At 41.0% G+C, this 17,186-nt stretch overlaps 1 protein-coding gene across 5 annotated transcripts in view; it reads left to right on the forward strand.

The window, feature by feature from the left end:
- The window catches only part of CR1 (complement C3b/C4b receptor 1 (Knops blood group)), a 78,126-nt gene continuing 60,940 nt past the window's right edge, over positions 1 to 17,186 (forward strand). For all 5 annotated transcript variants that reach the window (XR_003551206.1, XM_027776095.1, XM_027776097.1 and 2 more), the window contains exons 1-5: positions 1 to 434; positions 10,534 to 10,713; positions 11,611 to 11,710; positions 13,306 to 13,391; positions 15,587 to 15,985. Coding sequence is in view for 4 of the 5 variants with exons in the window: in XM_027776095.1 (XP_027631896.1) it covers positions 314 to 434; positions 10,534 to 10,713; positions 11,611 to 11,710; positions 13,306 to 13,391; positions 15,587 to 15,985 (886 nt within the window). In the remaining variant the exon portion in view is untranslated. The remainder of the gene's footprint in view (positions 435 to 10,533; positions 10,714 to 11,610; positions 11,711 to 13,305; positions 13,392 to 15,586; positions 15,986 to 17,186) is intronic.

Below are 17,186 nucleotides of genomic sequence, written 5' to 3' on the forward strand. Positions count from 1 at the left end.
CGCCGCCGCGCGGTCCGCAGCCGGGGCCCGGAGCGCCGAGCGCAGCGCGGAGCTGCAGCACTGTCAGATTTCGATCCTGTTCCTAGGTCCCCAAGGAGGGCTCTGGGAGCAAAATCGATGGGAACCATGCAGGTGGGGCGTAGACGAGACCTCGCCCACTAGGAGGAAGCTGCGGTCAAAAGCTTTTCATCCCGGAACCCCGCAGTCCTCCCCAGACGCGGGCGCAGAGCCCAGCGATTGGTCTCTTCTCCAGGCTCTTGTTGCCCTTGCCTTCCTTCGCGATCACACCTGCTTTCAGACGTGCTGGGGGAGGATGGGGCCCTCTTCTCCCAGGGGCTCCGAGCCTGGCCGGCCGGCGGCGCCCCCTCTCCCCTTCGGCTGCGGAGGAGCCCTCGCGGTGGTTCTGGTGCTGCTCGCGCTGCCGGCACTCTGGGGTGAGACGCTGGGCTGGTGGGAGGCGACCGGGCGGTCAGCCGCAGGGGCGCTGCAGGGACGCGCTCCTCGGCGCTGCTCCGGGCGCTGTTGCTGGAGCTGGATCCTAAAGTGTGGCTCTAAATGGGCTTAGCGCGCTAGGGCAGGGTGGGTCTGGGAATGCCCCCTCCCCGCAAGTGACCGCAGACCCTCGTCACCTCTGGGTGAGAGTCGAGTTCCCACCTGTGGGGACTGCTGTGCCCAGAGCAGGGCGCAGGTGCTGCACTGGTGCGTCACCAAGTCCCTTGCCTGTGTGTATTCGGCCTGGACTGGCTGTAGCTGAGCATGGCGCTGATAGAGAAAGAAAAAGGGTTTGGAAATCCGACAAACCGGGATTCTAATGCTAGAAACTTAACTGGGGCGGGGAGGGGGGGAGTTAATGCACCTGTCTGAGTCTGCTTCATCTGCGAAACGAGGGTACAGTGGTATCTCTATACAAGGTGTTGCCACCTCAGTGGCTTACCGCGTGCCAAGTGTCTAACGCAGTGTCTGTCCTTAATGCCTATACTCGGCCAGTATTTCTGCCCTTGGCTCTGTAAAGCGTCCTAAGGATGATTGCGAAAACCAGCCCGCATCAGACTGCACGCACCTCCCCACCCAAAACCACCGCCACCGTCGTAAACATGCACTTAACTGAGCGCCTATTTTAAGACAGATACTATGGCGCCTCTTGGGAGCTAGAAGGGGAAGCGGGTCTCCAGAAGGTGCAGTGTAACTAGCTGCAGGTAGAGAGGACAGTAGATATGTTTCCAAATCACGATCTAGTGACTGGGTTGGTAGAAGAAAAAGCCTATTATAGCTACTGGGGAAATGTCAAAATCACACCCTCCCTTCCTTCCTCTTAATTCCAAATAGGTAAATATCTGGCCGGAACCTTGTTCTCATTCTTTTTGGCCTCCCCAGAGATCTTCTAGGTGGTTGTCCCTCATTGGTGACATCTCAGTTGAAGTGACAATCTTTTTTTTTTTTTTCTTTTTCTTTTTTGGTCTAGTCTCTTCCTGGCAACACAGTGTGCTTTTTCTCTACCACTACACTAGTCAACACCTGATTGTTCCTCTTCTTCTAAAAGAGTGAGGAAAAAACAAGTTTCCACAAAAGTCATGAATATTTTCTCTCTTTAGGTATCCACAAAGTAGCCTGCTGGGTAAAGAGCTGTACTAAAACGTTTGTTTTTAGACGAGAAGCATGCCAGCTAAGTCGGACCATCTGTGGGCAATTCTTAGACATGACTGTGGTCCCTGTGAATATCCAGCCAGCTCCTCACTGGAATGCGGTTAGAGTTGGTCCAGGTTTATTAAGTTATGGTTAGAAACAATCCCAGATGCTATTAATTGCAAAAGCAATATTTACTGAGGTTATCACAATAACCTCCAAATGTGAAACTGCTTAAACCATCTAGTAATTGACTTGCCCGTCATTTAAAGAAAATGCTGACAGAGTGTCTCCAGCGTGCACTGCACTTTCCAATTTAGACGAAAGACGTGTCAGAGAGCTACGCCTACACAGTGTACGTACGTCGTGCAGGTGGTGGCTTTTATAAAATCTCCTTAGCAGAGACCAGGATTCTGTTTTGTTACAGCCACTGTAATGACCTATCTTGGGGGGAGGGGGAGTCTTAGACCCAGGAAGCCAATTAACTTTCCTAACTTTCAGGGTCTACTATATAAAATGAACATAAATGGCACCCCTCTATCTGAGAGAATTGTGAAAATTCGATGAGGTAGTGCATGTGACAGTACTCTATGGCTGTGCAAATCAAGAAACCGTGATGGAACCAGCAGGTGGAGTAGGGGTTAAGGTGCCGGACTCCCAAGTCCCAGAACCGGCAACTTGAAACTCAGACCAGGTGCATGTGCGTGCATACCCAAAATCCCGAGAGGAGAATGGAGGAGAAAGGATTGCAGCGTGGCCACCCCCCAGGGGTGATTTCTTGCTTTCTATCTCTCTGTCTCTCCAGTGAGCACACATGCCCTGTAGCAAGAATCTCTTAAAAGAAAAAAAAACAAAACACCATGACCATAAAAACACACAAGAAAGCCTAAAAGCTGCTAGATAACTGAAAAAGGAGAAAAATCAGCTCCAATGACTAGAAGAGGCCAAGGAGAAGGAGCATGGCTTTAACAGTTCTCAAATACTGAATTCAAAAACAGGCTGTACAAGATAATTTATGGGTATATTTATTTTTATATTAAAATAGCAGAGAAATTAGGATTGTTTCATTATTATGAGGAACTAGCACTACCCATGAAGTGATGTTATTTGAAAATGGACTTGAATTAGTCATAAATTTATATAGCAAATCCCAGGGCAGTCACTGAAGAAAGGAGGGAAAGGTATAACTAATTTGTAATAAATGAGAGAAAATGGAGTCGTATAAAATGCTCAGTTAAAATCACAAAAGGCAGGAAAAGAGTGAGACAAACTATTGGGTTGTCAGGAAAGTCATGACACATGTTTGCATAGAAAATTACGTCATGACTTTCCCGACAACCTAATAGAAATAAAGAGCAATAAATAGAAAAAAAGTAAAAATTATGGGAGCTATCCATCCAGTGATATCAATAATCCCTTTGTATGTCAATGGCTTAACTATTAAAACACAGAGATCGTCAGAGTGGCTCAAGACACAAGACTCAATTATATGTTGTCTACAAAAAAAAATTAAGAAAACAAAAAAAACAAACACTTTAAATATAAAAACACATATACATTGCAAATAAATGCATAGAGAAAGATACACCATGCTAGCATGGATCAAAAGAAAGCAGGGGCCAGAAGATGGCATGGTGGTTGGGGCATCGGACTCCCACATGGCTGACCATAGTTGGAGTCCCGGATCCATCGACTTGAAAATCAGTCTGGGCACAAGTGTGAGCATGCCCAAACTCTGCGAGGAGACTGGAGAAGGGATTGCAGTTGTGGCCATTCCCACTGGGGGATGATTTCTCACTTTCTCTGTCTCTCTCTCTGGTGAGTGCACATGCCCTATGGCAAAACACACACACACACACACAAGCTAAAAAAAGGAAAAGAAAGAAAGAGAGAGAGAGAAAGGAAGGAAGGAAGCAAGCAGGGGGTTCTATATTAATTTCAGACAAATACATCAGGACGAGGACGGTAATTCAGGGATAAAGAGAGGTTTGCATAATGATAAAGGGGTCGATTCTCTGAGAAGACGAAACCATCCCGACTGCGTTTGCACCTGAAGACGGGGCATCAGAATAGAGAAGGTAAAAACGGATCCATCTAAAAGTGGAAATAGAGAATCCACGATCACAGTTGGAGACTCAGACACTCCTGTCAGAAATGCACAAATTGTAGCAGGCACATCCGTCAAGACATAGTTAAATTCTTCAGGACCATCAGTCGGCTGAATATAATTGATATGTATAGATTGTTTTATACAATACAGGAGGATATACACTCTTTTCTACACATTCTTTCCAGGCTCACCGGGAACATTCTGTAAGAGACCACATTTGGGGGCATAGAACGTAACACACTAAGCATGCCCAGGCCTGTTTAATATAATGTGGACTCTGGCGCCCTCACCTGGCCCTCTCTGGGATCATGTCCTGTTACCTGCTGTGTAAGGTAGAAAGGTTTCTAATTTGCTTTCTGTGTTTTGAAATATATTTCAATTTATATATGCCCAGATGAGTGGATTTGGGTTTATATTACTAGTTTTATCTAAAATAAACTTCACATCTGGACAAATAACTTTAGACATGTTTTACCAAAAATACTGGGTGAAGATAATCCTAATTAGGCTAACCCTAATAAAAAGAAGAGAGAGCTGACAAACCACTCCACCCCGAAGATGGGAGTGTGATTGGAAATACTTGTCTTTCTGGTGGTGATAGTTTCATGGTGTATGCACATATCAAAAATCATCCACTGTATACTTGAAATACTTACAAATTATTATATGCAAGATATCCTAATTCTAAAAAGTTCTTTAAAAACCTATGGTAGGTCTTGAGTTTACAAAGTTTATATCAACCTTTTTATTGTAGGAACTAGCCATAATTTGAAGGGTTGGTAATAAAAGAGAAAAAGGAAACTCAACCGAGATGTTTCTGTTGCTTTTTATTTGGGCTGTTATCCAAAAAAAAACTCTTATTTTTCTAGTACAGATGCTGTTCATATACTGCAATTCATATACTGCAAATTTTAGATAATGAAAGGAAAGCAATGTCATTCTCAAGATAGTCCATTCAATCTGATTTATTTTTCTATAATCTCTTTCTGTCCTCTCCTGTGAGCTTCTCTATTATATTTGGCCTCTTCTGTCACCAGACCAACTGCAGTTCTGGCCTGGTGACCAAACTCAAGTTTGGCTAGTTGTGTCTCAAAAGCCAACAATATCTGAGAGACAATTGTTGGTGGAAATGCAAAGCAGTTTTATTCAGGAAACCAATGACCTGGGAAGAGGGAAAACTAATGTTCGAAAACCGTCTCCGAAAATACAGACCAGGATGAAGGATTTTTAAGGGGAGATAAGAGAAGTGAGAAGGGAATGAGAAAGGGGACTATGTGCTCTTCTGCACAGCAATCATTTTCTTAGCCACATGGAGACCTGTTGGCACCCAAGTTGCCGTTCACAGTGTGGTCATCTTGCCCTCAAGGTCAGCACGCTCCTCAGCAGAGCTGTGATTAGCTTTTGTAAGTTAAACAATGAAGCAAGATCAGATAACAAAAGAAGCAAACCCTCCTTAAAGGCTAGTCCATTGTGCCACTCCAAGCATGGACTTACTCTGGTTCTCTCTCATAGCTTGGCTATATTTCTTGTAAAACTTCTGGCACTGGGACCCACAGGTGGCATGGTGGTTAGGGCACTGGATTCCCACATGGCTGAGGGCCATGGACCTGGCGGCTTACTTTCTGACTTTCCCTCTCTTTCTCTCTCTCTCTTTCTCTCTCTGTGATGATTATAGCAAGTTAAAAAGTAACAATAATAATAATAAATAAATAAAAACTTTTGGCACCAGAAATCCCACTCGGAATCTCTTCCTTTGCCCAGCCAAAACAGATGAGACAAATATCAGAATCATATTCATCCCACGTATCAGCTAGAGAAGAAGTGAAAGTATAACGTTTGAAATCACAGGATTTTTTTTTCTTTTCTACTCATTACAGTAGTTTCTCAAAGTGTTGTTATCTAGTTAACCATAAAAGTCATATGTGAAGTGTTCTTAAAATATAGATTCCTGGGCTCTAACCCAGACCTACTGAGTCAAAGCTTTGGGGACTATATGCTGGACTCTTGGTTATTTCAAGCTTTATAGGCAATTCATCATGGATTTTAGTCCATGGGAGCAAATACACATTGAGTGCTTATGAGAGAGTGCTAGGCACTTAGACTAGGTATTAATTTAGAGAAGCAAAAATATGTGGTATCTTGTCCTCATCTTATAACATAGTATCTCTTGCAAGAAATGGATACTTTTAAAAGCCCACAAATTTAAAAAGCCCAAACCATAATAATAACAAATTCTTTTTTTAATTAAAGAATTATTATGGGACTAGCAGTTGCATAATGGCTATGTTGCTGGACTCCCATGTAGTTGACTGTGGTTCAAGTCCCGGACCCGGTGGCTTAAACTCACGCCAGGCGCATATGTGTGTGTGCCCAAGATCCCAAGAGGAGAATGGAGGAGAAGGGATTGTGGTGTGGCCATCCCCCCTGGGGGTGATTTCTCACTTTCTGTTTCTCTGTCTCTCTCTTTCTGGTGAGCGCATGTGCCCTATAGCAAAAACCTCTCCAAGAAAAAATAAAGAATTATTTATTTAATTTTATTTATTCATTCAATCATTTTCATTTGACCAGAGAAAGACAGAGAGAAGGAAAGTGAGGAAGCAAGCCACCAGGTCTGGGACTTGAACCATTGTCAACTTTGTGGGAGTATCCAGTGCCTTAACCACTACGCCACCTGCTGGCCACAATAATAGCAAATTCTTAATACAAAAAAAAAGTAAAGGTTTTGGGAACCAGCAGTTAGCGTAATGGCTATGTCGCTGGACTCCCACGTAGTTGACCGCGGTTTGTGTCCCGGACCCGGTGGCTTAAAATTCATGCCGGGCGTGTGTGCGTGCGTGCCCAAGATCCTGAGAGGAGAATGGAGGAGAAGGGATTGTGGCGTGACCATCCCCCCTGGGGGGTGATTTCTCGCTTTCTGTCTCTATGTCTCTCTCTGTCTGTCTGGCGAGTGCACGCGCCCTACAGTGAAACTCTCTCCAAAAAAAAAAAAAAGTAAAGGTTTTGATTAGAAATTATTATCTGATGGGCTAGAAGGGAGTAGTGTAGATTTCAACTCCCTGAAGAATTAGGGAAGGCTTTAGTAAGAGAGCCTCATTTTAAAGACTTGGAGGAAGAGTGGAAGTTTGAATGAAGATAAAAGTGTATATATGCCTTAGAAGAAATATCATAAAGGGGGAAAGAATGTGTGTCCTCAGAAAATTAAAGAAGGGGAGAGGTAACAGAGTGGTAGGAGCAGGATGAAACAAGGAACGATGACAAGGGAACCCTTGCTTAGCAACTGCTGGTTTAATAGAGAGTTATGATGAAGGACATAAGCTGTGTGTTACTGGAGAAAAATAAGTAAGAAATATGAATTTTCTTGGAGCATCATCTTTTGCTTCAGTAGGAAGCCCAGAGTTGGACCTCCTTCCAAAATAAGCCATTGTTGACAGGAAAAAGGCAAATCCCTTCAGGAATTGTCAGATTGTTGGCATCCTGTGGGCACCATGATAGAGCTCATGAGAGGCAGTCAGTAAGTCCCGGCTGATCTGGAACACACCTACTCAGAAGAGCTCTGAGGTGACCAGGCACGGAGGCCTTCAAGTGTTTTCCTAATAAAATAGACGCTGCAGAGTCAGACAGAAAATAAACTCTTGGAAGCAAAGGGAGCATGCACACTTTAGCAGAATATGCCATTAGCACTTTCCCTTTTCTATAAATAGTAGCTCTAAATACAACTTAACAAGAGCCTTCAATGTATGTGATGCTACTAAATGTTTTACACATATTATTTGAACCCTCTCAGCGAGACTGCTAGGTAAACATTGCATCATCAAAAAAAGTCATGACGTATTTTTCTACACAAAAATGTGTCGTAACTTTTCAGATGACCTAATAGTATCATCCCCTTTATGAAGAGGAAGCTAAGGCTCAGGAATTAAGCAACTTGTCTAAAAACTCATAGTTCGAAGTATAAGACACTGGATTTATGCCCAAGTATCTATGCATGCAAACTTTTCAACACTGTATGCCATTATCTTTTGTATTATTTTCCTATTACTATTATAACGAATTACCAAAAACCTAGTGTCTTTAAACAGAAATCTATTCTCTCTTCTCTTATAATTCTAGAGTCTAAAGTGTGAGGTAGATCCACAGGGCACAATTTCTTCTAGAGACTTCAGGGGAGAATGGGTTTTCTTACTCTTTTCCAACTTCCAAGCTCTCTGATGCAAGGTCTGCTATTAGCCTGATAGGATATCCTTTGTAGATAACTTGTTGTTTCTCTCTTGCCAATCTGAGTACCTTATCTTTATGGTTTTGGTCAATCTGTCTATAATGTGTCTTGGAGAAGATCTTGGGTTGATTCTATTTGGGATCCGATGTATTTCTTAGGTCTGGATCTTTGAATGCCTCTCTAGGTTTGAAAAGTTTTCTTCCAGGATTTCATGGAATAAATTATCTATGTTCTTATTAGTCTCTTCACCTGCTGGGATGCCAATTACCCGGATGTTTGGACATTTGATGGTATATAGTATTTCTCATATGTTATTCTCTTTTTTGGGACTATTTTCTCAGTCTTTGTGGTGGATTTTTCTAGGCCAACAATTCTGTTTTCTACATCTGAGATTCAATGTTCTGTATGATCTATTCTGCTTTTAATACCTTCAAGGCAGGTTTTGATTTCCTGCTGTATTACGGCTTTCATCTCAAACAGTTCCATTTGGTTCTTTTTTATGATGTGTATTTCCTCTTTCAGATCATGCAAGAATTTCCTCACCTCCTAGAACTCCTCTGCTCTATTCTCCTGTCTCTTCTGGAGTTCATTGTCTCTCTTCTCTTGCATCTCTCTTAACTTTGTCACTATGAATATTCTAAATTCTTTATCAGACATTTCCATGATTTCCATTAAACTGTCTATGGATGAAGAAGAGTTATTCTTTTCCCTTGGAGGGAGAAGTATTATTTTGTTTTCTCATATTTCTTGTGCCTCCGCAGTGATTTCTAGTCATCTGATGGGTTATGCTACCCTTCTTTCTAATCTCTAGAAGTTCAATCTGAGCATTCAGGGGCATGCAGGGAGAAGTGATCTGCAATTCTCTTTGCCATTCCATTTTTATTCCTTGGTGCATCAATTTCAGTGGGTATTGAGGAGTATGTTGACCCTGATAGTATTTGGACGTTTGGCTGTGGTTCTCTTAGGTCTGTCTAGAAACTCAGTGGATGGAGATTGAGCAGCAAAGTGATGAGGTAAAAGAAAAAGAATAAGAAAACAGAGAAGCGGGGGAAGGAAAGGGAGAGAGAGAGAGAGAGAGAAAGAAGAAAAGAAAAACAGAAAAAAAAACAACTAAAAAATTTTTTTAAAAAAGCAAAACAATAAAAAGCATGCGGCATGCAAGCATGCGGCGTGCAAGCATGCTATGTACAAGCACTGGCTTTCAGCTGCAGTGGTGGAGTCTTCTTTTGAGGGTCTGCCCTTTGCCTCTCCTAGATGGGAAAGGGCATTATTAGCAAGATAAAGAAGGATCTCAAAGCCAAAAGAATACTTTACCTTAAAAATTTTTTAAAAGGAAAAATTATCAAAAAATGAGAAGACAGAGAGGGCAAAGAGAGACAGAGACAAGGATAGAAAGGGTACCCTACTACTCAAGACTGGGGGCTCTTAGAGGCTGAATTATCAGCAGACAATCTTCCTTTTTCTTATTTCCTGAAAGCACTAGTTCTTGGTTGCAATGGAGGAGTCTTCTTCTGAAGGCTTGCCCCTTGCATAAAAACAGACAGATTTACAAGGAAAAATAGACAAATACACAATAAAATGGAATATTTTAACATAACCCTTTTTGTATCTGGCAGAATAAGCAAATGTCCTACAATTCATATGCTTAGCAGGTTTGAGCAAATATTATAAACAGATTATAACTCACTGACAGGTCCACTACTGTAGCATAGTTTTTACAAGTACACTTGCTACAATTAGCACAGATGATGGGTCATGACACAAGTCTCAATCAATTTCAAAAATCAATAATAAATACACAGCTAAAAATTTTCTCTAATGTTTGTAAATATTTCTTTTCTTTTTTAAAAATTTTTGAGCCAATATATGTTTACCGGCCACATAATATTTCATTGTTTGGGTGTATCATCATTTATCTACTCAATTGTTCATTGCAGGGAACCTCAGCATTTTCTCTGGGTCCAGGACTCAAACCACAGTTGACTATATAGGAATCCAGTGACATAACCATTACACCATCTGTTGGTCCCTCCATTCTCTTTTTTCTTAAAATTTCTTTCTTTCTTTCATGGGTGAAAGAGACAGAGAGAGAGAGATAAAGAGGCCTAAAGATAGTTACTCCCAACAGTATCTTCACACCGTGATCTACCCTTAGCTTCAACCAGTCCCTGGTCATGGGCCCACATGCACCCAGAATGTTCAGGAAGGTCTTTAGATATGAACCCATAACTCCCATGTAGGTCAGTCTCTCAAAGCATTGTGTTACTTCTGCATCACCATCTGGCCCCTCCACAAGTTTTTTGAGTCCCTTTGTGCATGTGTGTGTGTGTGTGTGTGTGTGCGCGCGCATCTGTGTGTGTCTTAGTTGCTTTCAAAACAGCAGGAACTTTTTAAATGGGGAGAGGCTGTCTAAAAATTAATAAGTTTATTTCTAAGGTAGCTACTAAAGGAATTGATCCTTCTACTATTACCAGAGAGTTCTTTTTCTTCTTTGATCCCATATGTAAGGTGTACTGAAGAGAAAGAGGCAGTGGAGTGGAATTTTTTATATTTACCTTGATGTTGCTGTGGTCTTGATCATCAGGTCAATGCCAGGCCCCAGCACAGTTTTCATTCGCCAAGCCTACCACCCTAACTGATGAGTCTGAGTTTCCCATTGGGAAGTCTTTGAAGTATGAATGCCGTCCTGGTTTCTACAGGAGATCATTTTATATCACCTGCCAAAAAAACTCAGTCTGGACAAGTCCTGACTACATGTGTAAACGTAAGTAACTCTGAACTGGGATCTCCTTTGTGTCAGTTAAACATCTGTAAGAGCCAATTCGATTTGTCCAAATTTAGGATCTAAGATACCTATGACAATAAATTTATCCAAGGTATAATACATACAAGTTATTCTTTTTTTTTTTTTTTAGAGAGGTTTTTCGCTATAGGGTGCGTGCGCTCACCAGACAGACAGAGAGAGACATGGAGACAGAAAGCGAGAAATCATCCCCCAGGGGGAATGGTCACGCCGCAATCCCTTCTCCTCCATTCTCCTCTCGGGATCTTGGGAATGCACGCACACGTGCCCGGCGTGAGTTTTAAGTCACCGGGTCCGGGACGCGAACCACAGTCGACTACGTGGGAGTCCAGTGACATGGCCATTACTCTAACTGCTGGTTCCCAACAAGTTATCCTTATAGATCATATCTTATAGCTTAGAGTGCCTCGCATCTTCATTATCAGCTTATTTCATGAGAAATGACCATCATAAGGCATGTTTAAGGGACATCCCCATGCACTAGGGATCTTTCATTTTCACAACTGAAATTAAACAATAGATGACTCAGAAAAGGGAAGAGAAGTGTGTTAAATAACTAAGAGATTAAAAAAATCTAGGCCTTGAGACCTTTAAATAATACTGAGAATGACACTTTGGTTATAAATGAAGCATACATTTTTCTAGGAAGTATAACGTTGGAGGTTTTGAGGTCCCTAAGAGATGCCTGATCCTGAGGCAATCTGGTGAGTTTTCACAAGGAGGCAAAATCTATGGGATTAGAACTTCATATACTTTTCAGTAAGCTACAGACAAGTTGGGACTTTGTGTTTAACAAAAAAGTTCACATTATTCTATTTCCTAAAGAGTATTGGCTCCACGATTCTTTCTTTCCCATAGGTAGATCATGTAATAACCCTCCAGAACCTCTGAATGGCATGGTGCATGTCGACAAAGACATCCTTTTTGGATCAACAATTAATTATTCTTGTAATAATGGGTGAGTTGGCAGCAATGTTTCTTGGTTGAAGAGTTTTAGAACAATAATAATACCTTCTAACCACATCTCAGCTGGGTCAACTAGGCTAATACCATCTAATCTTAAAAGAGTTGAACATAGGTTTATGATTCCTGAAAGAACTAAAAAAAGATGTAATAAAATTAAGGGAAAAATCCATATTCTTGCTGAAAACTAGGGCAGCACACAAAGAGACATGTGAACATGGTGGGAGAGTGTAGTCAAAGCATGTGAACAGTCTTAACCCTGAGTAGACATGGCTAGAAGAAAGGGAAGGCCATGGGGCAGTTCCAAGATAGGACAAATCTCAATGATAATGGCAGTATTAGTTTGCTAGGGCTGTTGTAACAAAGTACCATCATATGGGTGTCTGAAAGCAGGTTAAAAGGTTAGAAATCCAATCAAGGTTTTGGGCAGGTCCGTGCTCCCTCCAAAGTCTCTTAGGGAGGACCTTTCTTTTCCTCACTCAGCTTCTGATAGCCCAGGCCTTCTTTGACATGTGGCAACATAATTCCAATTTCATTTTTTAATTCATTTTTAAAAGTTTATTTATTTCATGAAAAAGAGAGAGAAAAAGGAGAGTACAGAGAGAAAGAAAAAGAGATAGGCATCCCCAACAGGGTCCTCACACTGCAATCCCACCCCAGTCATAGCCAACCTGGATCATGGGCATATGTACACTTGTACCCAGTGTGCCGGAGCACAAACTCAAGACCCTTCTCATGTAGGTCTAATTGTATTGTCATATGCCCCTACTTGGCCCCTTTCACTCCAACTTATGTCTCTGTCTTCATGGTCATTGTCTCTTTGTGTCTTTGCGTGGTGTTCACCTTTTTACATATGTCTATGTCCAAAGTTCTTTCTCTCTTTCTAAGTAAACCAATGTATGCATTATGAGAGTCTCAGAAGAAGCATTATGAGAGTCTCAGAAAGAGAAGGCAGTAGGAAGTTTATTTCCAATTTGGAGAAGTAAATAAATAGTCAGATATCTGAAGCCAAAAGAACCCAAAATAGATGAACTATAAAGAGATTTTTGAGGGCCAGTGGCTGGCATGGTGGTTAAGGTGCTGGATTCAGCCATGGCAGCCAAGCTTCAAGTCCCAGATCCAGTGGCTTGAAAAACACACCAGGTGCACATGAATATATGCCCAAAATCCTGAGAGGAGAATGGAAGAAAAGGGATTGCAGTATGGCCATCCCCCCTAGGGGGTGGTTTCTCCCTTTCCCTTTCTCTGTTTTTCTCTGGTAAGCATGCACATCCTATGAAAAAAAAAAAAAGGAAAAAAAAGAGGTTTTAACCAAGATAAATCATAGTTAAATTCTAAAATGCCAAAGATAAAAGTGAATTTTGAAAGCAGGAAGAGAAATACAGCCTGTCACATATAAAGGAAAGTTCAAATACAGACAGATATTTCCAGTTGAGAAGGCATAAAGAAGAAAATTTAAAAATCTAAAGAAGGATGCAGAATTTTGGAAACTGATCCTGAATTCTCCAAAATTGTAATCTCTGGGAAGCAGCAATTTAAATAAGAAGATTACTTGTGTATTTAGCTATATTTCTTATTCTTTGCCTCTAGCTACCGACTCGTTGGTCACGCCTCTGCTCAATGCATCATCTCAGACAACTCTGTCTCTTGGGATAATGAAGCACCCATCTGTGAGAGTGAGTTAAAATATTCCTCCTGATTTTCCTCTGAGATTATAAACCCTTAATCAAATTCTTGTTGTGCAGACCTGTATAGGTATTTTTATATATGTTATATATTTTTATATCTATCTGTATTATATATATTATGTATGTTATATATATTTAAAAATTTCTATCTATGAACATAGCTCAAAGTGTCATATGAGTGTGTATATGAAATTCTATTAATTTCATTTCTATACATGAAATGGTTGCATATGAACTTACTCAGTTTTAGTAGATATTACTGAAATTTTTTGTAAAGTGTGGGTCCCATTCTGAGGAAGTTCTGTTGTATTGGCTTAGTTACACTAGTGTTTTGCCTACATAGTATTTTATTAAGACAATTTTTGGTGGCATTTATCTTCTAATTGTATACTTCTTAAGATTTTCTTGGTTGGGACCAGCAGATAGCATAATGGTTACGTCACTAGACTCCCATGTAGTCAACCGCAGTTCGAGTCCCAGACCCGAAGACTTAAAACTCACACCAGTCATGTATGTGTGCATGTCCAAGATCCTGAGAGAGGAATGGAAGAGAAGGAATTGCAGTGTGGCCATCCCTGTGGGGGTGATTTTTTGCTTTCTGTCTCTGTCTCTCCAGTGAGTGCACATGCCCTATAGCAAAACTCTCTAAAAAAAAAAAAAAAAAAGATTTATTTGGCAAATCTTGACTTTCTTCACTTCCATATAGAATTTAGAATCAACTTGTAGATTTTCACAAAAAGAATCCTACTTGAAGTTGTATTGGCTTTTTATTGACTCATTAAATAAATTTGTGGACAATTTGAAATTTTATATTTTTAAATTTAAATTCATAAAATGGTAGATCCTTCCATTTCAAAGTCATTCATTTTGTTCAGTGATATTTGCTAGTTTACATGTGCAGAAGTCTTGTACATTTTTTGTTAGATTTAGTCCTAGATATCATTTAAAAACTGCATCCTCTAATTGTTTATTTCTTAGGCATATATTTGACTGTGGACCCAAAAATCTTGCTCAATTTACTTTTAAATTCAATAGCTTGTCTATATCTCTTCTTTTGTATTTGCCGGATAATAGTATCATCTGGAAGCACATATACTTGAAAATTTGATAAAACCTGTCTGTCATATTTTTCTATTCTTAGTAATATATTTGGTCAATTCTAGTTTCTGGATTTTTCAAATGAATATTGATAATTACATTTGCATTTATATCACTTAGATTTTAAAAATGTTTAACAGTTTTACTGACAGTCTCACATATATGCAAATACATTTAAATTGTATTTTCTACTGCTTAAATTTGTTTTCTCTCTTTCCTTATGCTCTTTCTCTTAGCAAAGGTTCTTGTATTTTTTAAAGTTATATTCAGTTAATAACAAAAATGAAAATTAAAGAAGCAAATGGAGGCCCAGTCACAGTGTATACATTGCTAGAATTCTATGTTCCACAGGCCTGGACCACATGAGATGATCTAGTTCAATTCTCAGTCTGACCTAATGGTTGGGTGCAGTGACACGCTGCCTGAAATCCCAGTAACTTAGGAGGTGAGGCAGGAAGATTGTACAGCAGGACCCTGTCTTAAAAAAAAAAAAATCGGGACTAGCAGCTACTGTAATGTCACTGTACTCCCATGTAGTCAACCGTGGTTCGAGTCCCAGATCCAGTGGCTTAAACTCACTTCAGATGCGTGTGAGTGTATGCCCAAGATCTCAAGAGAAGAATGGAGGAGAAGGGATTGCAGTGTGGCCATCCCTTCTGGGGAGTGATTTCTCGCTTTCTATCTCTCTGTCTCTCTCTGTCTTTCTGGCAAGCACCCTCTCCCAATAGCAAAAACCTCTAAAAAAAAAAAAAAAAAAAAAGCAAAAAACGAAAAACCATCAAGTGGAAAAGAAAAGGGGGAAATTGTGCAAACTCTATAATAATATGATTAAAGAGCTATTTAAAGTCAAAAGAATGTATTATATCAATAAATGGAGATGTTTATATGAAATAGCGTAAGTAGAAAAGGCAGACACATGAAATTATACCCACGTAGGTGAAAACTTTGTAAAAACTTATCTACAGGTTCGCAAAGATTAAAAGCAAACAATTAATCTAAAAATAGTTACAGTTAAGTGACTCATTAAATTTTTCTCACTCATTATTTAAATTCACTGTCATTTAACCTGCTGTCCCTTTTTCCAGCTATTCATTGTGGGCCACCCCCAACCATCCCCAATGGAGATTTCCTTAGCACCAACAGAGAATATTTCCAGTACGGAACTGTGGTGACCTACCGCTGCAATCTTGGAAACAGAAGAAAAAAGATGTTTGACCTCGTGGGTGAGGCATCGATCTACTGCACCAGCAATGATAATGATGTTGGCACCTGGAGTGGCCCTGCCCCTCAGTGCATCATCCCTAATAAATGCACGCCTCCAGATGTTGCAAATGGAATAATGGTGTCTGAGAACAGAAGCTTGTTTTCTTTAGATGAGACTGTGGAGTTTAGGTGTCAGCCTGGCTTCGTCATGAAAGGACCGACCAGGGTGCAATGCCAGGCCCTTAATAGATGGCAGCCAGAATTGCCAACCTGCTCCAGGGGTGAGTCTGACTCTGGTGTTGGAGGACCCTCCGAATGGCATGTGTTGTTGAAGGTTGAGGAGATTAGTGTTTGTTCTGGGGAGGGAATGTGTGGTCAGCAAGGTGAGTGAGGGAACAGCAAATTAAGAAAGTGGCAGGGGAGTCAGGCTGTAAAACATAGTACTCTGCACGGCAGGGAAGGATCTGGATTTGGGTCCAGAGACTTCGCGAGTATTCCAGGCACCCACATGCCCATGATCTGAAGCTGGCTGGGACCTGAAATGGATCATGGCATTAAGTTCCTATTGTTGAGGGACCAGCAGTTAGCGTAATGGCTACGTCGCTGGACTCCCATGTAGTAGACCACAGTTCGCATCCCGGACCCAGTGGCTTGAAACTCACACTAGGCGTGTGTGCGTGTGTGCCCAAGATCCCGAAAGGAGAATGGAGGAGAAGGGATTGTGGCGTGGCCATCTCCCCGGGGGGTAATTTCTTGCTTTCTGTCTCTCTGTCTCTCTCTGTCTGGCAAGTACACGCACCCTATAGAAAAAAAAAACTCTCAAAAAAAAGTTTCTATTGTTGGGTGTGCTGTCTCTCTTTCTCTCTTGGAAAAAATAAGTAATCCTTGAAAAGCTGTGTGTGTGTGTGTGCACGTGTGTGTGCATGCATGCACCTACACACGTACGATTAAATTGAACAATGCTAAATCTGAGCAAGCGATGTGATGGTTTCTTGAGATTTGAATGGAAGAGTTCTTTGTGCTTATCAGTACCTCCTCCATTATCTGTCGATGATCCTTGAGTGTAATAATTGCTAGTGCATAATGAGTGATTCCTCTGCTCAGGCACCGTAAAACAGGCTATGTGCATACTTAATCCTTAAAATGAAACTATCAGATAGTTATTATTCTTTCCACATTTTACTGAGAAAATGAATATCAAAGAGGTTAAAAGCATCCCAAGATCAAAGAGATACTACCTTATAGATGGAGGACTGGAAATCAGTCCACCTGACTCCAGAACCTTGGCTCTGTGCTAGACAACATCCAGTCAGGAAACCAAAAACCACCCTAGACACAACCATGAGTGAACGATTTCATGCAGGTAATAAGTTACAAAAATATCAAAGGCCAGGAAAAGCACAAGGAGGAAGACTGTTATCAGAGACCAGAGGGCTGCTATTATTCCCTGATCAGAGCACAGGAGCTTGCACTCCCTGCTGA

The sequence above is a fragment of the Tupaia chinensis genome, unplaced genomic scaffold (assembly GCF_000334495.1).
Source record: "Tupaia chinensis unplaced genomic scaffold, TupChi_1.0 Scaffold000627_1, whole genome shotgun sequence".
Taxonomy (NCBI): Eukaryota; Metazoa; Chordata; class Mammalia; order Scandentia; family Tupaiidae; genus Tupaia; species Tupaia belangeri.